Below are 26,846 nucleotides of genomic sequence, written 5' to 3'. Positions count from 1 at the left end.
CTGGGCGTGTTGCTTTAGTCTCTGTGTATTCCTGTTGATTTAGAGGGCCTGGTTTTCCTGGTGTGCTCATCCCCTCTGGCTCTTACACTCTTTCTGCCTCCTCTCTCACAAAGTTCCTTATGCCTTGAGGGGAAACATTTGATGAAGATATCCTTTATAAGGATGCTTGGTCCAAGGTCTCTTTTTCTCTGCATAATGCCTGGCTGTGGGTATTTGTTCCATCTGCTGTAGGAGGAAGCTTCTCTGATGTTGGCTGAGCAAGGCAATGGATATGTGATCTATGACTGTAGCCAAATGTCATTAGGAGTCATTTTATAGCTATGTTGTTGCTATTATTATTGTTATTACTATTGTTGTTGTTTGAACAGTAGTGTTTAGTTTTACCCTAAGTCCTTGGGCTCTTGTTTTTGGTTACCCAAACAGTGTTGGGTATGGGTTCCTATCTCATGAAGTCAAATCAGATTTCTTTGAACATACACTACACATAATAGCCTGTGGTCCTCATTTTTTATTTATATTATATAATAAATTCATGAATTTGGACAGTTATTTGTAATTTATGATCATTTGCATATATCTCCAAATTTTAACTGCCCTCTACAATGGAAGAATGAATTTTCCAACTCTTGTTTTTCTTTTTAATGGGATGAGTTTTTTTCAGTTTCCAAGGCAAGGCTCAACTTCAAACCATTCTCTTGCTTCAGTGACCTGTATTAAAGGTTCATACCACAACATCAAGATTTTTGCCTCATTTCTTACTATGTCATTTTCATATTCTTTTTTTAATTTTATTTTTATTTTTCTGAGACAGGATTTCTTTGTAGTTTTGGAGCCTGTCCTGGAACTAGCTCCTGTAGACCAGGCTGGCCTTGAACTCAGAGATCTGCCAGCCTCTGCCTCCCAAGTGCTGGGATTAAAAGGTGTTGCACCACCATCACCTGGCCTCATTTCCATATTCTTATCCACTGATGCAACTTTGATTGCAAGTTTGTCTCTAATGAAATTATGTAGCATTTTTAGTTCACAGTGACCCAAGCATGGTGATACAAAGTGCTGTGTTTGATCTGGCTTTTCATTTTCAACAAGAAGCACCTGTGTCTTTTTTTTTTTTTTATTCTGGCGTAAGCAACGCTAGCACCAGGTGGCAGGGCACGTGCTAAAAGACTGGGAGCACAGTTAACATCAACAACACAGCAGCGTAAAATTTTCTGTGCTGTCAAGAAAAAGCTGTGTCCTCCTAGTTAATGAACCATTAATGGTCATCACAGCACACAGAGGGGACTCCCAAAGAATGTACATTATCAGGTTAAGTCTCATTGAGTCTACCAACAAAAGCCTATGCAGCCAAATTTTGGTGCTTTTAACTGTTGCAGATAACATGAGAAAAAAATTTATGAATGTATAAGCCCTTTACACATACACGGAGTTCTTCAATGAAGACAAAACATGGCATCTTCCCTTCTGTTTTTTTCATGAGTTTACCATGTCATTCTAAAGTCAACAGTTTCTTTAAATAGTAAAAGATTCATTCTGGTCATTCGCAGTGTACTTTTTCAGGACAATGATGAGACTGCCAATTCAAGTTAATACTGTTGATCCTATGGCACTGATTTTTTAATATCTAATTTTAATAACTTGATTAAAAGCAAAATGAGTAACACCACTCCAGTCAGTATCCATCTATAGCAATTCATCTCAAAGTGCTCAGGCCGTCCTTAATTTGTTAAGTTTGAATTTGAACAGGTATGTTCCTCATTAGAGTGTGGAATTAGTAGTATGCATTAAAACTACATTTTTGTGGATTTATGTATTTCAAAAGTTACTTGCTTTAATCATGCAGTTAAGTTAAACTTCCATTCTTTTGTAATTAGATATTTAATTTCATTGTAAAATATTAAAGAACTGAAGATAGACATTAATGTGTAATGTGTAGTTGATTTTATACTCTGAGATAAAATGTAGTTGAAAAATGTTTTTCTGCCTTAGAATAGAAAACAGTTGTGTTTTAAGAATTTTCTCCTTTGGAATATAGATAGAGACCCTATCCACTATAGAATATGATGAGCATCGCAAGTTCCAGTTCACCCAAGTTCACTCCAAAGAATTAGTGAGTTTGTTGGACCTATTACAGATCATGGTAAATAGAGACCCTGTCCCCTATAGATGATAACAACCATCCAACGTTCTATTCCTCCAGATTCACTCTGGGGAATCGGTGAGTTTGTTGGACCTATTACAGAGCATGGTGACCCTGAAGCAGCTTCAGTGAAAAGTTGCACCCACCGTGGGACAAAGACTCGTGCATGCTTACATAGATGGAGCCCCAGTCCTACTCTTTAGCTAAAGAGGTGCCCTAGAGCAGAGCTGTATATCCAGCCCATGGGCTTTTGAGATGGGACCTTGTGCTGGCATCTCAAATTTTGAAACTCTGCCTTACTATTTTGATTTTTAGCCTAGCATTTATTTAACCAGGGGAATGAATTAGGATGTGTATAATTTTGACCAGCTCAGCTCTCAATTGTATAATTTCTCAGTTTTAACTGTTTCATTGTGAATTTTTCCCCCAGAAATTCATTAACTTGAATCATTATAAAAGTGATTTGAACTATAATGTCAGTTAACTGTGAAGTTCTTTGAAAACACATTGTGGTGTTGATAAGTACATTGCAAGTGTCTCAAATATGAAGTTCTTTGAAATAAGTAGGTTAGTCTAGTTTTTATATGAATTGGCAAGAATTCAGCAACAACTCAAGTTTGTTTAATATAGTCTTTTCACTCCCTTTTAGCAGTCAGAAGATGATAGTTTCCAGATGAGATCTTGAATGTCACATAGTGATGACATACATTTTCCTGGTTGGCTCAGCGTGAGATGCAATTTTGCATGCCATGTCACACTGACTAGCAGAATCCAAAAGCCATTATTTCCCAAGGGGCTTTCAGGAGTGATAGCATTGGATGCAGTTTGTGTTGCGATGAAAACTCCCAGGCACTGTTGCCATTTTGTCACAGGTCGCTTAAAGCTTTAAAATACCCTCTAGTCATTAGAAATTAGAAAGGAATTGTAAGGGTCATTTTCTCTTTCAGTTATTTAAATGTGTATTGACAAGTGAGGTTACCAAAAAATAATGATCATTGTAAAATACAGATCAAAAATAAGTAAGATATGGGAAATAATTTGTAAATAAAGGATTAAAACCTGTAGTTTTGACACTAACCCCAATTCAAATCAAACTAATCACATACTCCAATTTACTTCAATTATAAAACAATATTAAAGTTATTTATTCCTAATCATATGCTGTGTGCCAAACAAAGATGTGTGGAAGCTCTTTAAAATTGTACACATACAACAGGTAGAGATCACGTTTTTGTGTGTTTTAGATGTTAAAAAGAAAGTGTAGATTTGAAGCAGAGTAAAACTTATTTCATCTAACATTTTCTCTAACAGTCCCTACCTTGAAGGTCTTGGGAGAGTAATCTTGTTTTTGTTTTCTCCCTTGGGTCCTAATCATATGCAAATTATTTTAAGTCTATTCCAGTGCTTCTCAGATAGAACACTTGCTGTTCAAGCCTGGTTATCTGAGTTCAATCCCTTGGACCCAGTGTGATAGGAAAGAATGGACTCCAGGCCGCTTCCCCCTGACTATCATACACAGGCTGTGAACAGGGCATCACACACTAATGATAAAATATAATCCAGTATTTCAGTGAATATGTGCAGAATACTTAGTTCACATTAATACTCTTCCTTCTTGTTTATCTCAAGCTGTTTGTAATAACAGTACTTTTCTTCTTTTTCAAAGCTGCTGCAGAGCTATTTTGCTATAGCTTTCTGCTTAAGTGTCTTCATTGTTCCTCAGTCTGGGATGTGTTGTGGCCTACACTGTCTTAGATACATTTACCCCTGTGGCTCTCCCTGTCCTGCCACTTGACATGTTTCAAGGCTACAATCAAGATTCCTGCCCCAGTGGCTCTTGATTTTTTCTTGATTTTATCTGCTCTATCTCTAGCAGTACTTAGGATCTGCTGTGTCTCTGTCTGTATCACAGTGTAGCTTTGGTGTTTAGGATCTGCTGTGTCTCTGCAGTGTCTGTATCAGTGTATAGCTTTGGTGTTTAGGATCTGCTGTGTCTCTGCAGTGTCTGTATCAGTGTATAGCTTTGGTGTTTAGGATCTGCTGTGTCTCTGCAGTGTCTGTATCAGTGTGTAGCTTTGGTATTTAGGATCTGCTGTGTCTCTGCAGTGTTTTCTGTATTGCAGTGTAGTTTTATTGCAGCCTCAGTTTGAACATGCAACATGTATACTCTGTCCTGCATGTACCAATGTCAAGACAGCACTCTGAGGAAAGCTGCCGAGATGCCTTAACTCACTTTCAAGACTGTGTGATGAGGTGCAGTGTTTTTACTGTGTATGATTCTTCCCGTTGTAATGGGTGCATAGTAGTTTAATTATGGAAAACAAGGATTTTTAAAGTATTTCTTTGGCATGAAAGTATCAAATTATTTTAACTTTGGGTTTTAGCATGTTAGAATGTTTGATTTAAAAGATTGCTGTTTGAGTTGCTGAGTGAGTTTCATGAAAAAATATTTCAGTGGATTTTGGTTTAGAATTAGGACAAATTCTAACAGTTTGAATAGTATCTCAGCATACTTCTGACATTTTTAATATATTTCCGTGGGGTGGTTTATTCAGCATTGATAATTAAAAGTTCAAGTCACAATGCACACTGAAAACATTGCAGTTGGTCTTCATACTTGTCAGTTGTTTCGTGCTAACATAGGGAAGCACCTCTGTATCAGAGCATGCACATTTGCTTTAATATTTATAAGTGATAAAAGTATGTAAACCAAAGAATTGTTTCAAAATAAATTTCTCCATGTTCCACTGTCAGTAGATGTTTGATTTGTATGCCTGTGTATCTGTAATAGGTATTCGATTTACTGGATCTGAGCGGCAGTCTTTGAGGGAGTACGTGTCAGTAAGTATGTGTGGGGCAAACACAGTGGCCACAGAATAACTGTATGGTCGGCATAAAGGGCTGCCGCTTTAGGACAGTTATGTTAGGTTTTCCTTTAGATAATGAGCTGCTGTTAAGGCCTGATGTTGTCTTTGCTGTAAATGCATCACCGGACAACTTTTTCTCATTAGCATGAATGAGGAATATAAATGTGCGTATCTCTTCTTGATTACTGAAACGCTCACTGAGAAGGAGGTGGAGGAGTGCTCCTGTGCCAGGCTGGTGCCGGCCTGCCTGCCCCGCGTCTACATAAGGCCCTGCCCTTGATATCCAACTGTGCACTAATAAGAGAACATAAGCTATAAGTAGGTTCCTTACACAAAGGGATATTATTTTTAAAATAATGTCAAAATATGCCAATAGGGAGATTTCCATAAAGATGTATATTAATTTTTCTTAAAAATATTAGCTGATTATGGGTTCACAACAGTATTTTCTGCACAGGTTCTCATACTAAGTGCTTTATTAAACTAAATAAAAGAAACACATATGTTCTTTTAGTTAAATTAATGCTGTTGTGATATCCGGCCTCTTCTGAGTGGAGGTCATAACCATGTAATTGAGTAGTTAGAGGTGCATCTTTAGAGGAAAACCTGCTAGAGGCTTGAATTTTCTTCTTGTTGGAAATCATCTTGCATCTGACTGATCTTGATGACACCTCCCACTTTGTGGACTTGAGTTGATAAGTTACATGACCTAGACAGAAAAACTTACTGTTGAGAGTGTTTTCTATGAGAACTGAGTTGTATCAGCTGATTAAATGCTTTTTGAGTCTCTGAGATAATAGATTAACGTTGGGTTCATGAGAATCTCTAACATCAAGATTAAACCATTTGAAATTACATGTTATTATTTTCTCCATTGGTTCTTACATAATGAAGACACTGGCCATTTTATAACTGAAGTCATTTTGCAAACCTCCAGAATAACTGACTAATTGATAACAGATTTCCAGATCAGTGGAGCACGATAAAGGAAGGTTTTGATATGATAATGGACTGAAATTTTGTGGCAAAAATATTGTCTCATAGTTTTGTGACCTAAGCATTCTTTTTGGTATTTCTGTAAGTGAATGGATGCATGTGTTTCTGTACTTCATATGTGTGTGTGTCATCCTCATGACCGATGCATGTGTTTCTGTACTTCATATGTGTGTGTGTCATCCTCATGAACGATGCATGTGTTTCTGTACTTCATATGTGTGTGTGTCATCCTCATGAACGATGCATGTGTTTCTGTACTTCATATGTGTGTGTGTCATCCTCATGAACGATGCATGTGTTTCTGTACTTCATATGTGTGTGTGTCATCCTCATGAACGATGCATGTGTTTCTGTACTTCATATGTGTGTGTGTCATCCTCATGAACGATGCATGTGTTTCTGTACTTCATATGTGTGTGTGTCATTCCCTCATGAACGATGCATGTGTTTTTGTACTTCATATGTGTGTGTCATTCCCTCATGAACGATGCATGTGTTTCTGTACTTCATATGTGTGTGTCATTCCCTCATGAACGATGCATGTGTTTCTGTACTTCATATGTGTGTGTCATTCCCTCATGAATGATGCATGTGTTTCTGTACTTCATATGTGTGTGTCATTCCCTCATGAACGATGCATGTGTTTCTGTACTTCATATGTGTGTGTCATTCCCTCATGAACGATGCATGTGTTTCTGTATTTCATATGTGTGTGTCATTCCCTCATGAACGATGCATGTGTTTCTGTACTTCATATGTGTGTGTCATTCCCTCATGAATGATGCATGTGTTTCTGTATGAACAGTATTTTGATAGGAAATATAAACATTATTAGCTTTCTTTAGTGGGTCAGAAGCTGACACTTAGCATGACTGAAGTGCTTTTCTTGTCATCTGGTGCGTGTTCAGCTGAAGCACTACGTTAAATTGGTTCTCAGTACAGTACTTTTTCACAGCAATAAATAATAAATATTTTAGTAAATAGTGATACTGCCTCCCTAAAAATGATTATCTATTTTATTTTTGAACAAATAAAATTTATGTCATGGAATTACTTTATTCATTGCTGAAAGAGAAAATGTTTCAGAGTACACTGTAATAAATATTACTTTAATAATCTCTAGTAAGAAAAAGTAAATCATTTTAAGAATATTTGAAGTATGATAGAAATTTGATAAATCCTCTTTGCATTTGATTAAATAAGATATCATAGTGCATATTTGAATGACAGGAGAAGTGAACATACAACTTGAAATAATAGACCTTTGAGGGCTTTGTGTGTAGAATCTACTATTTCTGTTGCCACCTCTGTCTAGTGACTTGGAATAAGTTATTTACCCTCCTTATGATTGGTTGCTTTATTTAGCAACTTTGTTGCATCTGGATAATAGTGCGTTTCTTCTGGGCTGTTGTGAGTTCAATGGTTGATTATTTGTATGTGTAGTCAGTAGGTAGGTGTTGTAGAGGTTTCAGTAATGGTTATTGTTCAATATTAGCAGAGGGTTATACAGAATATCCTGTTCGTAGAGACATGCTGAATTGTAGAATTTGTTACCTTGCTGATAAAGCAGAAGACATAAAAGTGAGCTGTTCAGTTTTAGAAAATATGGTAGATTGAAAATAGCATATTAAAAATAGTGTAAATTTTTATTTCTAATATCCACATTGTTTTTTAATGATAAATGTTAATTATGTTTTTCTTACTTGCACAACACTTCTAGGCTACAGTCTGCTTTTAAGACTTTTATCACTTGAGGATTTCATACATGGGTCCTGTATCTGCATTACTTCCCCACACTTCCTTCTTTGAATTCACTGTCAGAACACGTGTGTACGTAGACACGTCATCTTAGGTGGAAGTGCACTGAAGGATCCACTCCAAGTTGTAATAGTTGTTACATAAACCTCTGTGGAAATCTTTTGTATTCAGATTTCATAAAAGATTTTCATTAAATTGATAGAAATTTAAAATATGTTTAGGCAAAGAGGTCCCAATGAGTATAACGTTAATTATATGTTAATAAAATCAAGATAGGCAATTGCTACAAAGGAAGTTACATCCAAATGCACACAGTTAGAGCTACAATATTCACTTTTGACATTCTTCTGACTGACCCTCAAAGGTGCTTATGACTTGGCTTGTTTTTTAGTTTCCCCTTGCTTTTCTTTATTTGATAACTTCTCACTAAAATTTATACACAGTTTTAAAATATCTTTGGGTTATATCACAAAATTTTGGTGTTTTTCCATTTTGGAAGATATTAAAATATGTTTTTGTCAATGCTTTGAACTGTGCCTCATCTTTACCTGGTTGAATTATAATTTTTCTTGAAGGTAGTAATTCGGTATTTTCTGTATTTCTATCACCTTTTCGTGCTTTTATTCTTCTTTCTTCCCCTCTTCCATTTTTTTTGCTTATAAATTTACTTTTTGTGGTTACATGTCCAATTTAAGTTTAATATGAATCTATTAAGATAAATGTACATAATTTGCGTGTAGCTTAAAATAATCCTTTAGTTCTGCTGAACAAAATTTTTATTGATAGTGGAATATCAATTTTATTATTTATTATGACAAGATTTTTGTATATTTTAATTTTGTCACTATCAAATTTTTTAAATTGAGAAATTCTATTAGTAAGACATCGTCATCTGAAAGTTTCATTTATGGGAAGACCCATTTTCCATCACTTTATGATGATGAGTTAGTGCTCTGCCGCGTTTTATTGGCTTACTACTTTTGTGCTGAGAAATTAATGAAGCCACAGCTTAATTCCTGTTGATAAAGGGGTGCCTCTCTGTGTCACCTCCTTCAGCTGTCAGTCGCCCCAGGGGATGGAGTCTTGTGGCACCTGTGGTCTCAGGTGGTTGCGGTGATTTTAAGCAGGGAAGGAAACTGTCTTCAGTGACTGTGTTTGCTGACATCCAGCTGCTTTCACACCTAGAGTCCCGAGCACTGTCGGTTCCCGTGAAGACCATGCTACACATTCATGAAGGTCGTAGAAGTCCTGAAGAAAGAATGAAAGAATTTATTGGAATATTATGGAATGCAGTGAAGAGCCTCACACTACAGGTAAATTTAAGTATTAGAATTACTATGGCTTTACATCTCACAATCTTTTGTAATTTTAGCATATTTAATAGTGATATAATTTTTCTGTCAACATTCCCGTGGTCTGTCCTGTCTCTTGTACTCTGGTGTACTGTTTATTACAGACAGCATTTCCGGAGTTTGTCTTGTGGTTCTTATACTCTATATCATGTTTATGGTACAGTTTGTTTTTTTGCAATCAAAATTATGTTAAAAAATACATGTTATAAGAATGTGTGTATTTTGAAATGTTTCTTTAAATTTAAAACAACTCATTCATTCTAAATATAATTTTTGAAATATTATTCAATAGATTTCAAAACTGATCAGCCTTCTCTCAGAATTAGGAGAAAAATCTGAGTAGTATCAATTAGTATATAAAATCTGTTAATCTTTTTCTTAATTACAAATTAAATGTGAAAATTATTAGCCATATCTTTATGTATATTAATTTTATCCTAATTTATTTTGACTTTTTAATGTATATAGCACAATCTATTTGTTTAACCTACAGTATTTTGGAATTGGCATTTTTTTCAACACATTTGGCATTATTAAATCTAGTAGAAAAAACTTACCTTTTTAATAAACATAATTTTTTGGAAATTTCACATCATGCACTTTAATCCCCTCATTTCCCAGTTCCTCAGTATCTACTCTTTACCCTTTTAGTATCACCCCCAAAAGAAAATTTAAAAAATCAATTAAAGTATTAATTTAAAAAAAACAAACAACCCATTTTCTCGTCATCTTTCCCACTTCACTGTCACCTGTTCATTTTTCTTAGTGGCTCAGAAAGCTGCTGAGTGTCGTTAATATAACCTTTTGTCCAGACAACTTTGTTAGTAGTACTTGATTGCAATGAGTTGTTGGTCTGGTTCAAGGCCTTTGGCTTCTGCCATGCCATCAATACCATGACCCTCATTGAAACTTCTTTGGGATTTCCTGCTGTTGCCCCGATTTATGGAGATCCTGTGGCTGTGGTTCCACAGGACCAGTTCCTCCACTTTCTCCAGCAGATCACAGATACCGTGAATGTTGGGCTGGGCCAACTCAGAGCCCTAGATGTGGACCTGAGTATTAGCTAAGTTGGTCACTGTGGGCCTTTGCTGGGAGTCCCCCCTCCAGGGAGGGGCAGAGTCAGCTCTCCCTTCCCATGCCATTGTGGTTGGCTGTTCTGTTCCATTGGTGAGGGTGGGGCCAGTTCTCCCATGGCCAGCAGGGCCAGGTCTCCTGTTGCAGCAACCAGCATTTGTGTTTCAGCAGGTCTGGCAATATTATATCTAGTAGGAAAGATATATTTTCCTAAACATTTTATATATGATAGAATTTGGTGATAATATCATTTTTGGATATTTACACCTTTTTACATAAAGTTACTTTCTTGTGATTCTTACAAACTTTTTGTCTGTGAAGTACATGTCCATTTTTCTTTGTTTCATATTGCTGATTTTTTTTCTAGTAAAAGTATTACCAGAATCCTAGAAAATGAGTTTATATAGTACACATGCACACAAGAGATACACAATGCCCTGACATGAAACGTCCTCTGTGGAGCCCCTCTCAGAGCCTTTTGAAAGTTCTGGGACTCAGAAAAGCATGTGAGTACATTAGGCTGCACTGTGGGCACTCACTGCCATGTCCCTGATGTATTTGGAAACTAAAGCTACTTAATGTTCTGTTATTGTGACAGAGCACTGGAGACAGTCAGCTCTAGGAAGAATGTGCTGCCTTATGGCCTTCGGACAGTGCTGGGCAACACCCTGCAGCAGGAAGGTGTGGCAGAGCAGAGCTGCTGACTTCCTTCAACTAGGGTCTGCCTTCTAACTGATGTAGCTATGCTCCCATCCGTGGACATCAGCACAGGTGTTTAGGGAGCATTGTGTATCCACACAATGTTATAGTGACCCAGATGAATAGTCAGTGATTACTAGAAGAACTAGTTGACATCATTCTGTGGTCCGTAATGCATCAGTTAACAGAAACAACCAAGTGAGCTAGACCATGTCACTATGTACTAATATCAGAAGCTTTTATATCTACAAGTTACCAAACAAACAATTTGTGTTCTATATCATACCCAGGATGAATTAACAGAATTAGAAGCAAGGAAAATAAATGAACAACAACAAAATCTGTAGTTACAGAACACTAGGTAATAAGTCAAGTTAATAACCACGTGACTCAAGTTTAAGTTAACTTCTTGGTTTTGTTTGTTTGTTCGTTTTCCAAGACAAGGTTTCTCTGTAGCTTTGGAGCCTATCCTAGAACTCGCGTTGTAGACCAGACGGGTAACTTGTTGACCAGATGATTTAGGGAATGACAGTCTGTCAAGGAGGTCCTCAGCATTCTAGTTTTGATGTTTGAGTAGTAATGTCATTTAAATATTGAGTGCAGCTTTTCAGGAGTAGAAGAAAGTACAGTTTGATTTATATGTGTATTCGAAATGACTGCCAGATATACTGGTACTTCAGAGTATTCCTTTCTAGAGTCAACAAACAGAGTTATTGTACAAGTGTTATTTGGAGGATCTTCCCAGAGATGCTTCAAACAAGGGAGATACGAGAGGAAACTCACTACGTTAGCCAGCAGAAGAGGAATGTCCCTGAGAGAAATTCATGACATGCGTGGGAGGTGACACTTGAAGGGCTATGTAGTCCAGGGTGTCTTAAATCTCCAGAGTCACAGCAGAGCTTGAATGCTAGCTCAGCTTTCTATTGTTCATCTGTCTATGAAATATACCATTAATATGTAAGGTTATTTCCAATTTACTGTTCTTGTGTGAATTTTGTCTGTTGTTTGATAATGATGCAATGACCTTTCTAGCTATACTTAACCTCATTTCATTGTCAATTATTCATAAATAGAGATAATGGTTCTTTGTTTATTTTACATGAAATTAGATGAAATACACTTAACATAAAATTTATCACCCTTACGCTTTGAAATGCATATGATTATGATTCCTCATTTTGAGTAATTCTATTTGCACATGATTATATCCTTGCATAAGTTATCTGGCTCTGACCCACAGACTTTAGTTCCTGTGTTCCAGTCATGGTCTTGTGTAAAACCTATTGTATATATTTAAACGTTTCCAGATGTTAATGTATCATATAAGTTTTAGAGGTAAAATTATATGTATTCTGATTAAGTAATTAAAATCTAAGTTAAAATATTGTTTGTAAAGAAAGCATTCTCCATTTTCTAAGATATTTTATGGACCAAAATGTAAACCAGAGAACTCTGAACCACTCATCAGATAAAACTGATCATCATTACTTTAAAGCCATCAAAAAATTATTCTATTAGCAAAACTTTAAAGAAATAAATGTATTTGCTTTCAGAGTTTATGGGAAGTTGAGTTTGGAGCCTAAGTTGATATTTGTTAAGACCATGTTATTTTACTTAGGGCAGAAAAACTCAAGAAGTATAAATGCATTAACAATATTTGGTATAGCCTATTTATTTTTTCAGTGGCAAAATAGGGCTTTTATACATCCTTATAATGGTTATTTTGTAATAGTGCATGTTGACTTTGACATTTTTCTTGGTTGGGGATCTTTTAACAGATTATATTAGGCTCATTTGTTCTTTCCTGTTTTGTTTTTTTTTTAAATCTTGAGAACCATGAGTTCCAGTATTATCAAAGATGATCTTACATTTCAGAAATTTATAATTTTATTCTACAAACACATAATTAACAATGGCATAAAGTTTCAAAAATAGAAATGTTCTGGCCTAGAACTGAGAAAGGAAAGCATTTCATTGCTGTTGAACTCTGCTGTTCTGCTCACGTATATTGAGGTTCAGGTTGGTGTCCTACAACATTTCAGTGTTGGATTTGTTTCCGAGTCTCTGACCCCCCTCAGCAGTTCTCTGCCATTACGTGGAGAACTACTGTCAATCATACTTTCTCAAGTAAAGCGCCGTAAGCCAGTTAAGCCAGTGCAATCGAATTCTCTCCTGGGGAATTTCACCCACATTGTGGCCAGTGATTAAATAATCATATTTCTTGATGTCTGGTGAACTCCCTGGCTTATCTTCAGGATCAAGCATGAGTAGATATATCTTATAGGCATATGAATTTCACATTAATTATGAAAGCATGTTTTATAACATCCATACTGACAGTTCTGTCTGTGCATGGTAGCTTGTTAGCAGGGAGAAATCTGCAAACTCTAGGAATCCCCCCCCCCCACCATCAAAATTGAATGGGAAAAGTATGGAAGGTATTCCATGTTTCCCTTTGAGGATTTATTTTGTTTTATTTTTATTTGAAACTTAAACTGCTGTATATTTAGATCCCATACCGAAGTATTTCCATGACATATTGTGCTGTTTTATGTCATTTTGATACAAGCCAATGTCATTTACAAAGAAGGAACTTGAGTTGAGAAAATGTGCCCCCCCCCCGGTTTGCCTTTGCACTAGTCTGTGGTACATTTTCTTGACTGATGACTGGTATAAAAAGGCCTCACTCACTGTGGGTAGGAGATATAAGACAGCAGGATGAGCAAGCCATGGTGAGCAAGCCATGGTGAACAGCTCTTCATGGTTCTGCATCTGCTCCTTCTCCAGGCTCTTGTCTTGAGTTCCAGACCTAAAGTCTCCTAGTGATGGACTGGGACAGGGACCTGTAAGATGAAATAAACTTTGTTCTCTCCAAGTTATCACATATCTATAGTTATCTCTATAGAGACCCCAAATAGGAAACAGGCTAATAAGAGAAGGAATGAATTTGGCTACAGTTGTATGTATTTGTTTGTTATGGCATAAATAGAAGACTGTTAATTTTGAAAGCCCATGTATATAAATAGGTAAATAGTCACATTTTAAAGTATGTGCATCATGTATATCTTTTTAAAGTCTTTGAAGGCCAATATATTTAGTCTCACGAATCATAAACAGTGTTTATTTGTGGATTTAATTGTTTAGCAATGTTCAGTTGACATCTTTCTGTCAATGTTGTATTTCCCCTAAGGAAAATGACTTATTACAGATACCACAACTCTGTTTGAACTTGTCCTACTAATAAGTGAATTTTATTGATTGTACTAATAGATTTCTTCTGTGGGGAACAAAATAGAGAACAACATAAATGAAATGTTTTTCATTTATGGTGGCAAAACTCATTTCCTTATTTCACCGTTATTTGCTGAGTCCCTAGTAAATGCTGAGCACTGTGTTATGTAGAGTGGGACGAATGGACGGCACAGTGCTGACTTCGAGTTTATGTTCTGCCCAAGGTTTTCTAATGGTCAGAAATTCTCTGAAATATTGTCAAGTAATTTTTTATGCTGCAAGAGAGTCTCACATATTAATGAAGCTCTCTACCATTTTGCTTTCTCAGTGTTTATTGTAATCTTTTCCATATCAGGACTATTTCTTTTGTTCCTGTATTATGAGTTCCAGCTCAGATCATTGTTTTATTTTCAAGCATTTTTACATATTAACAGTTTAGTTTTGCTCCTGCAATTATTCACATTTATTATGACACAGAAAGCCACACAACAGTGTTAAAAACAATATGCTGATTATACAAAGTGTCTCACATGTAAGTGCTGGAAAGAAATAGTTGATTATTTTAATATTTTTCTTTCTTTTAAGAATATTTTTGTTAATTCCTCAAGGATTTCATATAATGTGTTTTGATTATATCAGCCTTCTAGATCAGCCAGTCTCCAAATCCATACATCTTACTGCCTTCATTTTTAAACTTACTTTATTCTTCATCAAAATATAATTATATATTTTTTCCCTTTTTTCACCTCCTTCTATCCCTTCCATGCCCCCCTGCCTGCTTCCTCTCAAATTCATGGCCTCTTCGTTCTTGTTACGTATCTCTCAGATCATTGGTGTTAAAGAGGGCACTGCTGAAAAATCATGAAGGAAGCAGTTTATGATACTCATTTTTTCTTAAATTTAAAATCATTTCTTAAAGAATAAAAGATATTCACATAGAGAATGTCTTTTTTATATCATTTTTTAAGTAAATACAATGATTCCTAAAGTTTTCATTTCAAACGAAGGCAGCATATTATTTGGTAATCGGAAGCGGTTATCTTGTAAAGGGCACCCAGCACAGCATTAGAGACATTTGATGGGCATTGACTCCTTAAGGTTTTCAGGTTAATGTCTAAATACTTTTCTTTAAGTGACTTGCCATCACATTTGTACAGCACATAAATCACAAAATTTCTGTTTTTTCCCTTTCATTGAAAATAGATTCTTTCCTCATAAAATATATCTCAATTGCAGTTTTCTCTTCTCTACTCCTCCCAGTTCTTCTCTACCCCACCTTGCCTCTTCTCTGCATCCAGTCCTTTCCTGTGCTTAGAAAAGAACAAGCTTCTCAATTTGAAGTCTCACGTATAGAGCTGGAAAACGACATAGCATAGATCTGTTTTAATAACACATAATCTTGAAATTTAAGGAAAAGAATACATGCAGTAATTTCATTTGTTAAAATATGAATACCAAACTTCTTTTCTTTATTGGCGTACCGTTTGTATCTGATCCCTAACGACATAGTCCCTGACCTAGTAGGAATTAAATAGAGGTGGTTCTACTTCAAGAATTTGTAATAATCCCCCTACTTTCACCCATGAATGTGTTCAGTGTTGGCAGAAGAACATGTTGCTACCAAAACTGAAACAGGATCCTTGAAACAGAAAGGCTGTTGCCATGGAAAGATGAAGTCACACAGCGCAGCTGCAGTGCAGTAATGACCAGGATATTTTTTTAAAGATCGTTTGTGTTTGGTGTGGTGCAGAGGGTCCCAACCAGGTGGTTTCCATGAACAAAATCTGACCCCCGGACTCAGGATGTCTTACTGGCAGATTACTTCATTTTCTTTCCCTTGGATTGTCAGGTCCTTACATTAATGCAAAATTTACAGCCGCACATTTATGCCCAGTAATATAAATCACTCAGAATTTTACATTAAACCACAGTTTAGACACATGGTTTAACAGTTATTCTAAAAATGTAAAAAGATTCATGTGATAGCCTCATTGTATAGAACACATGTCACTTCACAATAATTTTGAGTGCTTTACATTATGTGTGTGTAGATTCTAATCGCCAAAGGAACCCTCCTCACACGCCGCCTACTTTAGAAAGCTCATCTTGTAGACTTTTGTCTTGCTCCTGCATGGCTTTACTCTTGATTCTGTATACATTGTTACTGTTTCCATGGGGGGGGATTTACTCTTGATTCTGTATACATTGTTACTGTTTCCATGGGGGGGGGGATAGTTGACATTGAAGTTAGTAGAGGGCATGTTTATGATTTTGGAATTTAGAGTGCAATTAAAATTGCATTTTAGTTCTGACTTTGTGTATGTGGTCACATGTTTTAATATTAGTAAACAATTGGCCTCACATCATTGAGAGCGTTTTTAACATAACATCAGTATCTATATGAATTGTTAATCTTGATTCAGATTTTGTTCTTTTAACCTGAATTAGGAAAGAATGCTCACTTAGGTTATGCCATTGTAGATTATACAATTAAACATCACTAATACATTGTGTTAATTATTTAAAACATCCTAATGTTACATATAAGACAAATTAGACTTATTTCTCAGTGGAGTACTTTGTGATCTTGTGCTGGCCAACTGTGATACACTTGTGTGCTTAAATTGTCTGAGCTTCAAGATAAGGTTCTAAAACTAATAGAGACAGGTTGGTATGTCACAGGCATTTGTTTTTACAGAAGGTTATGTGCCATTTTTCTTCATTGCATTTAGTAGTTTTACATCCCCAGATGTGTGAAGCCAGCATAGACAGTGTTGTTTATATGTAGGTTAATGGATTACTTATTTTATCAAGGAAATCTAATGGAATTCCATTTTCTCACTAGAAGTGCCTCACCTTGAAAAAAGGGATATTACTATAGACATTGTTATCTGTTTGTGAATATAGTGCCCTTGGTGGTCTAATTACCTGAAGTGCCCAAGACTGAAAAAACAGTACAGTTTTCATCACACCTTCAAATACATCTTTGTTGTGCAGTTACATAGGAAACTAACAAGTTGTAGTTTATATTTACTTAACAAAACAGCTCAAGTATGCTCGAAATGAGGCAATATTGTAATCAGATATAAAATATTATTTTGTAATAATCAGCTAAGACCAACAGAACTTAATATTCACTGGTTCTGAATTAAGAAACACAGATATTAGTGAGTTTTACATGTGGACTTATTTGGTCTTGATGCTCTATAGGTCTCGTGAGTTAAGTAACGATTCTAAATTTTTAAGGGAAATTAAGCATTTTATGTAAAATTACAATTTACATAATAACTTGTAGACTCAAATGACAAAAACACTTTGATTTCTAAGATTATTTTATCATGTGTAATACATATTGGCGCGCGCGCACACACACACACACACACACACACACACGCACGCACGCACATATATTGCCTCTTTGGGTGTATGCACAGTTTGTTACAAAGACACCTTCTTCCAGGGGTTGTTTATAACAGTTCGTTACAAAGACACCTTCTTCCAGGGGTTGTTTATAGCAGTTTGTTACAAAGACACCTTCTTCCAGGGGTTGTTTATAGCAAGGAACCGAGTGTATTAAGTATGTGTTCATCTATTTTAGTCTGTAATTTTAAAATATAGGATCCTGAGTGGGCATAAGAACAGCATTATTTAAAAAACAGTTTGCAGTTTCATCTGGCTGCTGCTAACCAAAGCTTATGAACTGGAGAAGCAGGGATATCTTTCTCCATTTCCCAGCACTTTTTCTAACTTGAGCATTATTCTTGGAAACAAATGGTGAAGGGCAACTGCATTTTTAACTCATGTCACTCGATGCTTTGATCAAGTTTATAGCTTGAAACAATACTTTTTAAATTGTCATTTGTGTTTAAGTAAAATAACTCATGAAGACACACGCAGGGCATGTTTCCATTTGGACTTCATTACTTATTGTGAAGATAGCTGTAGTTCCAGTGTATGTTTGATCTGACCCAAGTATTTCAATTCTGCTTTTCTTTTCTAGCTCGATGTACAGTCTTGCTGTGTGTTCATTCCAAATGACAGCCTGCCTTCCCCAAGTACAATTGTATCTGGTGACATCCCTGGGACAGTAAGAAGTTGGTACCATGGACAAACCAGCACACCAGGAACACTTGTCCTCTGTTTGCCGCAAATAAAGATCATCAGTGCTGGTCATAAGTGCATGGAGCCCCTGCAGGAGATCCCCTTTGTCATACCACGACCCATCCTTGAAGAGGGTACATTTACATGTTTTTTTTCATACTGTTGTTTTATGCTGGCATGGATAGACTTCCTCCCTCCCCGTTTATTTTATTCATTTGAGTGTTTTGGCTGTACGTATGTCAGTGCACACCTAAGTGCAACTCAAGAGACATCAGCAGAGTGCTTGTATTTGGTGGGCATGGAGCTACAGACAGTTGTGAGCTGCCATGTGGGTGCTCTGGTGTTAACCGTGTAGCCATCTCTCCTGCCCTGTTTTGTTTCTAATATATTAGTATACATCCACTCTATCTGAATATTTATTATAATTGTACTGTGTCATGGTATTTTTGTGCTTTCATACTTCTACATCATCATTTATAGACAAATGTACATTATCTATAAATATAATATGATTAGAAAACTCAAACAGGGAATATTAGAATGAACATTGATTTGAGCTTATTTTGAAAGCTTTGCTGTACTGTGATTATATTCCTTCCCCTTCCCTACCCCTCCCCGATTATCACTGACTCTTTTCCACCAACCTTCCTTCCCCTTTCCTACCTCTCCTCGATTATCACTGACTCTTTTCCACCAACCTTCCTTCCCCTTCCCTACTCCTTCCCGATTATCACTGACTCTTTTCCACCAACCTTCCTTTCCCTTCCCTACCTCTCCCCGATTATCACTGCCTCTCTACCTACCAACCTTCATGTCCTTTTTCTCAAAAAAAAAAAAAAATCCAAAATACCATGAGCTAGGACAACAGCAAAAAGAAAAAACTCACAAAAAGAAAGTCAATAGTACAAAATAATACCAAAAGAAAGAGAACGTGTAGCACACAGGGAGCCTGTTTTCTCTTAGCCTGCTACTCCTGGGCACGGGAGCTGCCCTGCATGTGGTCCATTGGTCAGTGTGAAATCTCGTTCACAGTCGGTACCAGAGTGGGCTTGTTCTCACTTCTCATTCTTAGTGCTAGGATTTTGTCTGCTTTCAGCCTGTGCAAGTCTTGAGGGTAATGTCACCTACCCTGTAATCTTATGTGTGTCGGACATTGCTCATGTGGCGTCACCCACCTCTGGCTCTTGCTCTATCTCTACTTCCTCATAGATCCCTGCGCCTTGTAGAGTGGTGTGCGTGTGTCATGGCCTCTCGCTCTCTGCACTTTGTTCACTGCACATCTGTAGGTATAGAGCACGTCACCAGGAATCTTAGTCACTGTGTCCCTTTAACTGAGTAGTAGTATTAGAGTTTTACCCAGGTTTATGACCTGTCTACTCTCAGCTTTTGAACCACTTTAGTTTTTATTTCATGGACTGACTTTAAATCCAAACAGAATATGGTTCGTTATTTTCATAATATTGGTTCCTCTATTGTACTGGCACATTTTGCAAGCAGGTCTCTGTTGTAGGTTGCAGGTGTTTATCTGGGTGAAACTGATTATAACTGAAATTGATGATTTCTCTGGTAGTGTGTGAGCATCTTTTAGCACCATGAACATGAATTAATATGGGTGAAGCTTCTAGTTCGACACCACCTCGATTTTTCAGTGTTCAATGATGTGGGAGTGTCATATATCAATCTTTTGATTTCATTGGTTAAGTAATAAACAAACTGCTTGGGCTCATAGCTTAGAACATAGGTGGGTGGAGTAAACAGAACAGAATGCTGGGAGGAAGAGGAAGTGAGGTAAGACGCCTCAGAGAGACGCCATGCTCCCGGCTCCTGGGCAGACACACGCAATGAAGCTCTGACCCAGGATGGACTTAGGCTAGAATCTTCCCAGTAAGCGCACCTAGCTGTGCTACATAGAATATTAGAAATGGGCTAGTCCAGGTGCGAGAGTTAGCCTAGAAGAGGCTAGATAGAAATGGGCCAAGCAGTGTTTAAAAGAATACAGTGTCCGTGTAATTATTTTGGGGTATGAGCTAGCCAGGCGGCCGGGGTGCTGGGGATGCAGCCCTGCCGCTCTTATTACAACAGTTCGATATCATAATAAGTTTTCCCTTCAGGTATAACCATCAGGCTGTGGACAGTAACTAATAACTTTGGAATAGCTTGTGGTATTTGGTGGCTTTGTGTGTGTGGTATCTCTGTGAACCCTTTGTCCATCAACTCAACTAGATGTAATCAATTCCTTGCACTGGAGAATTTACTTGGTGACATAAAATGACTAGTTATGGTCTCTTCTCTTCATTGTATATTGAGTCCATTTAGCTTCGTTTCATGTATGTATATATTTTAGGAATAGTTTCTATAATAGTAGGCTTTTCAAAAGGCCCTGTTTGTTGACCTCGCCCCCTCCATTTCCTCCTTTGCCTGCCCTCTCCTTTTCCTCCCCATCTTATTTTGTATATATAACTCCATATATTTGTTATCCTATATTGTATTTTCTCCTTCCTTGGAAGTCCCCCCACCCCACCCCCTTTGAAAAACACACATCTATAGCATAAAATCTGACACTCAGATATAAGAGAAAACATGCAATTTTGGTATTTTCTGCATCCCAGTTACCTCACTCAGAATGATTGCTTCATTTGCCTGAGTTTCCATTTTTTTTAACAGCTGCATAATATTCCATCGTGTAACACTGCCACGTTTGAATTACCTGTTCACTAGTGATGGTAATGTAGACTGTTTCCAGTTTCTAGCTATTATGAATAGAGCAGCAGTGAACGTGGATGAGCTAGTATCTTTGGATTACATTGTAGAGTCCTTTGTGTATACACCCAAGAGTGCTGTAGCTGAATCTTATGGTAAATTGATTTTTAGCACTTAAGGACTCTCCACAGGATTTCAACAGGGGCTATCCCAGTTTGCAGTCCTGCCCGCAGTGTACAGTCCAACTTGATTATGCTGGATGATCTTTTTCACGTGTTCATATTCAGATAGCAGGTGTTTTTATGGAGAAATTTTGCATTTCTATTCAAAAGGGATATTAGTTTATAATTTTCTTTCTTGGGGGGGATGGGTCTTTGTATGGTTTTGGTATCAAGGTAATAGTGGCTTTGTGAAGAAAAATAGGAAATGTTCCTTCAGTTTCCATTTTGCTTAATTTAAGATGTCCTGTTGTTCTTCTAAGGTCATGTAGCATTCTGCACTGAATTTGTCTGCTCTGGTGTAAGCTGTGTCAGAATGAAGTTGTCCTTCTAGTGCCTTTTGTGAGCTGAATTGTTGAACATAAATGGATTAAATTTGGTTCTGTCTTAGAATGTTTTTCTTTTTCTATAGATTGTAATTGATAGTTTTACTGGGCATTGTATTCTGGACTGGCACCAGTAGTCACTTAGAACTTGTTCACCCCTGTCCAGGACCTTCTGGCTATCTGAACTTTCATTGAAAAGCAAAGTTTTAACTCTCATGGGCCTGCCTTCATAGGTAACTCTCTGAAGCTTTTAATACCCCCCCCCCCAATTAGTTTGCTATTTTGGTTATTTTGTGTCATGGGGAAATTCCTTTTTGATCTTACTTGATGTTCTACATGTTTCTTGTACCTTGATAGTCACCTCTTTCTTCAGACTTTTTCTTTTCTGACTTTGCTAGAAATATCTTCTATGTCTTTGTTCTGGGACTCTTCTTCTTCTATACCTTTAATTTGTAGGCTTGATCTTTACATAATATTTCCTAAATATTTTATGCTTAGATTTATTTAGATTTAACCTCTTCTTTCACTTAGATATCCATGTTTTTCTACCTTCTTCTTAAGGCCTTAAATTCTCTCCTCCATGTCTTTAATCTCCTGCTGAAGCTTACCTCAGAGGCTTTTGTTTGACATCATAAGTTTTTCACTTCTAGCTTTCTTTTAGTTTGCATTTTCTTCTAAATTCTTTCATGTTTTGAACTATTTTCATTATTTCATTCAACTGCTTCTGTATTCATGATCTTCTTTGAGGCATTTATTCATACCCTCTTTAAAGCTCTTAAGTATGTCCGTGACTGTGATTGGAAAGTCCTTGTCCTGTACCTCAGCTTCATCACTTCTCTCAATGTCTACCACAGTAGGGTTCCTGGACTCCAACGGAGCTATACTGTCCTGACTGTTTGTGTTTTTGCACTGGGATCTGGTACAGGTACCTGGTCTAGTATTTGCAGGGTGAGTGAGTATTCTGTTCTTTGGTAGCTGTTGTCCAGTCTTAGTCATAATCAAATGTAGAGGCTGCTAGATCTTTAAATCCCGGTGAAATGTGGGGCCCCCGGTAGACGTCATTCTGCTGATGTTTGAGGAGTCCCAGAGGATTGAAGATGGGCTACCAGGAAAGGCTGAGTGGGACCGCCAGGAGGTACTAGGGATCCCTGACTCTTCACAAAGAGTATGATTCCCTAGGGGATGGGGTTTGGCTGGTAGTTTGGGGTATTTTTATAGTCCAAAGTAGAAATAAAAGAGGGTGACATCATTGAATATGTTATTTTCATGTTTCTAATGTGTTTACACCAAGTACCTATTGTGAGATGGCTGCAGCTGCGGTTCAGTTTTCAGTGTGTCCCTGATCTCTTAGATTGCTGCGCTTTCAGTTGCAAATTCATACCTCTTTGAAATTGAACATAGTAGTTTCCAACAAAAGGTGAACTTGGAAAAGTTGGATTCATAAAGAAAATAATATGGTTTTATATTACAATAACAAGGTTTAATGCTTGATTGTACTAAATCGGTCAACACCTTGTTCATATTATTAGATTGTAAGATTAGAAATTAGGGTATTTGGATTGTCTTAAGCCAAGAAGTAGAGAGCCTGTGTATGTTGTAGCTCAAGATTTGATGTTCAGTTCCCTGCCTTTCTTGAAATGAGAGTTGAGTTGAAAACTTCTTTTCTGGATTGGTGGTATGACATATTAAAAGGAGGCTTTTTAATTATCTTTTATATTATCTTTCTCTTGATAGAAGCCTTCTTTCCCTAGCATCTTTGACACAGTCATTCTTTCCTAATTAGGTATGACGTAGCAGCATGTAGTCTGTAGTTGCTTTTCCTTCCTTTTTCACCCCCTTTCACCATAATTCTTAACCTGATCTTAATTAATTTTGTTCCGCCTGTGGTCCCTTTCTTACTCTCTGCTCAATTCCATCATTAGCATGGCGTGTGAAAGGATCTGAACTCACTATATATAGTACCTGTAGTCTATATGACGTTTTCACACAGCTCTTAGTAAACTTAGTTCATTGGTAATTCAAACAAATTCTTTAAGAGGCTTTCTAGAAGATTACAGTGTGATTAATGGGATGATGTGGAGGCTATCTCACGAGATATGCAAGGCTCTCTCTGTACTCACTTATGTTTGAGTTCATGACATGGGGCTCCATGCTGAAATGTTTCATCTGATTTCAGATGCAGTGGGAAGAGATGGTCTCAGTCTGTGTAGGCTATTCAGGTCAAAATCAACATCTTGAGTTGCATTAGGGAGCACTTGCAGCCAACACCTCTGAGCAGATGGGTTTCTACCCTGTGCCCAGCAGAGGTTTGTTATTTCTTCTTTGAAAGAGCTGCCTGTGACTTTAATAAAATATTTTGACAGAAATGGAATATTGAGATCATTTGTAAGTTAAAACTTTGCTGTTGTTGGATTTAGTGACTTTCGTAGGACCTGATGTGGAAATTGTTGCGCATCTGTGTAAAATGCAAAGCCTCTTTTCCTTACTGCTCCTGTCGGTGTGTATGCATTGTTTCATGTGAGGAGCTGAAAACGGCTTCATAATCTTCTATCTGTTATGAGGATGGAGGAGTGTGTGCAGCTGTGAGGATGGAGGAGAGTGTGCAGCTGTGAGGATGGAGGAGAGTGTGCAGCTGTGAGGATGGAGGAGAGTGTGCAGCTGTGAGGATGGAGGAGAGTGTGCAGCTGTGAGGATGGAGGAGTGTGCAGCTGTGAGGATGGAGGAGAGTGTGCAGCTGTGAGGATGGAGGAGAGTGTGCAGCTGTGAGGATGGAGGAGAGTGTGCAGCTGTGAGGATGGAGGAGAGTGTGCAGTTGTGAGGATGGAGGAGAGTGTGCAGTTGTGAGGATGGAGGAGAGTGTGCAGTTGTGAGGATGGAGGAGAGTGTGCAGTTGTGAGGATGGAGGAGAGTGTGCAGCTGTGAGGATGGAGGAGAGTGTGCAGTTGTGAGGATGGAGGAGAGTGTGCAGTTGTGAGGATGGAGGAGAGTGTGCAGCTGTGAGGATGGAGGAGAGTGTGCAGTTGTGAGGATGGAGGAGAGTGTGCAGTTGTGAGGATGGAGGAGAGTGTGCAGCTGTGAGGATGGAGGAGAGTGTGCGGTTGTGAGGATGGAGGAGAGTGTGCAGTTGTGAGGATGTTGGAGTGCTATGCAGTGTCTTCCCATTTCTTGTAGACTTCTTGATTTAATTCTTAAATTATGTATGCAAATAAAAATCTTTTGACTCCCAGAAAATAACTTCTAATTTTCTTTTGATGATATTTTTAAATGTCTTGAAAATGGCCAGACACATTTTACAAATGATGTCAAATTTTAGGCTTTTCCTGAGCCCAGACTAGGTTTTCAATTCTTGCACCTCAGCTTCCCATAAAATGAGATTATACGTCTGGGCTGTCACATCTTTTGTGGTGCTACTTTGAGCCACCTCAATCTGGCTGCCATGGCTGCTGCAGGCACTATTCTCTTGTTACTCACAATCAACCTCTTCAATCCTTTATTTCCCTAAGGGTTTGGTAGCTCTTAAATGCTAAAAGTGTATTCTTGCACCATCTACTTCACTCTAGCCTGTTCTGTATTTCTGAATGTCTAGAACATTACATTAGAACAAAAGCTAGTGTGACCAAACTAAATGCTTGCCTAGCTCCCTTATCACTTTGTAAAGAAAGCATTTTTTCTTGGTCATTAAGAAAAAGATAATTGTTGCACAAGTTCTAATTGGTCTTAATAAAGACCTGGAGCCAGATATCAGGGCCGATGTTGAAACATCTGAAAGAGAAAGGAGCAAGCTACAGACAGTTCTTACCTTGCCAATGCCATCAGAAAACAGGCCTGAACCCTGGCTCCTCCTGCCTGGTATTCCTCTCTCTGACAAGTCATGTCACTTCCTGTCTGTCTGTACTGACCTCCAGACCTCTATAGTTACCTCGTGGCTAGCTCTGCCCTCTGATATTCAGGCAAGCTTTGTTAGAGCACAAACAAAATAACACCACAGGTCATTTTCTTCCTTTTCAATTTTTGTATTTTAAAGTCTTTGTAAACTGTGTTTGATACTATTGTGACACTTAATTTTAGGTTCACAACAAAATTAAGACACAATTGCAGAAATGTCTGATATAGTCCCTGCCCCTTCACTGACATGAATGCTATATTGGCTATAATTGATCTGTCTTTTGGGGATATATGTTTTGAAGTTGAGAGAAATGTATAATGACAGATTTCTTCCATTAACTTTTTATACATAGTATTTTCATTGCCCCCAGAATTCTCAGAACTACACTGAGAATTCTCTCTGCTTCTTTTTTTTTATTTCACAAAATTTTAATATTGTCTTCATAGATTTTTTTAAATTTATTTATTTATTAAGGATTTCTGCCTCCTCCCCGCAACCGCCTCCCATTTCCCTCCCCCTCCCCCGATCAAGTCACCCTCCCTCATCTGCTCGAAGAGCAATCAGCATTCTCTGACCTGTGGGAAGCCCAAGGACCGCCCACCTCTATCCAGGTCTCCTAAGGTGAGCATCCAAACTGCCTAGGCTCCCCCAAAGCCAGTACGTGCAGTAGGATCAAAAACCCACTGCGATTGTAACGGAAGAATGGATGAAGAAAGTATGGAATATATACATATTAGAGTATTACTCAGCAGTAAAAAACAAGGACTTCTTGAATTTTGCATACAAATGGATGGAAATAGAAAGCACTATCCTGAGCGAGGTAAGCCAGACCCAAAAAGAGGAACATGGGATGTACTCTCTCTGCTTCTTTATCTGTTACAACAGCTGGCACTCAATGACCTTACTATTTATTGTCTCCTAGCTTTTCCTTCTTAGAGCTGAGATAGTATGACATACAGTCTTTTCACGTCAGTTTCTTTACCTTGATAGTGAACAGTTAACATTTCTCCTGTCCGTTTTGATGGTTAATAGCTCCTTCCCTTTTCTATGCTAAGCTTACATTGTCTGTAGGACAATTTATCTGTTCATCAACCAGAAACATTATGATTACTTTGAAATCAGGGTAGTTTGTGAATAATACACTCACATATCTGTAATATTTTTATGTTAACTCCGTTGGATAATTGCAGAAGTGTGTGGTTGTTGTATCATGTATGCCATGTTTACTTTTGTAAGAAATTGTCAAAATGTCTTCAAAGGAGGTTTGTCATTTTTGTTTGCAGTGCAATGAGCATTCCTCCTTCCGATGCATTGCGTCCGCAGCACATCATGTTGTGGTTTGTCTTTCCAACAGCCATGGGATGCTTTCTCCTTGTCTTCAGTTGCATGTTCTTTGTGACATGTGATGTGAAGCTTAAATGCCATCTTCTTGTTGTCAGTGATACCTTCTATGGCTTTTACTTTTTGAATAGAATTTTATTCTTATTCAGTTCTAATAGTT

General features: G+C 37.5%; 1 protein-coding gene across 12 annotated transcripts in view; it reads left to right on the top strand.

The window, feature by feature from the left end:
• Vps13b (vacuolar protein sorting 13 homolog B) overlaps window positions 1-26,846 on the top strand; it is a 463,403-nt gene that overhangs the window by 166,672 nt on the left and 269,885 nt on the right. For all 12 annotated transcript variants that reach the window (XR_012909664.1, XM_075961199.1, XM_075961203.1 and 9 more), the window contains exons 22-23: window positions 8,944-9,071; window positions 18,115-18,349. Coding sequence is in view for 11 of the 12 variants with exons in the window: in XM_075961199.1 (XP_075817314.1) it covers window positions 8,944-9,071; window positions 18,115-18,349 (363 nt within the window). In the remaining variant the exon portion in view is untranslated. The remainder of the gene's footprint in view (window positions 1-8,943; window positions 9,072-18,114; window positions 18,350-26,846) is intronic.

This window comes from Microtus pennsylvanicus, chromosome 2 (assembly GCF_037038515.1).
Source record: "Microtus pennsylvanicus isolate mMicPen1 chromosome 2, mMicPen1.hap1, whole genome shotgun sequence".
Classification (NCBI taxonomy): Eukaryota; Metazoa; Chordata; class Mammalia; order Rodentia; family Cricetidae; genus Microtus; species Microtus pennsylvanicus.
This window is presented reverse-complemented; position numbering and strand designations above follow the sequence as displayed.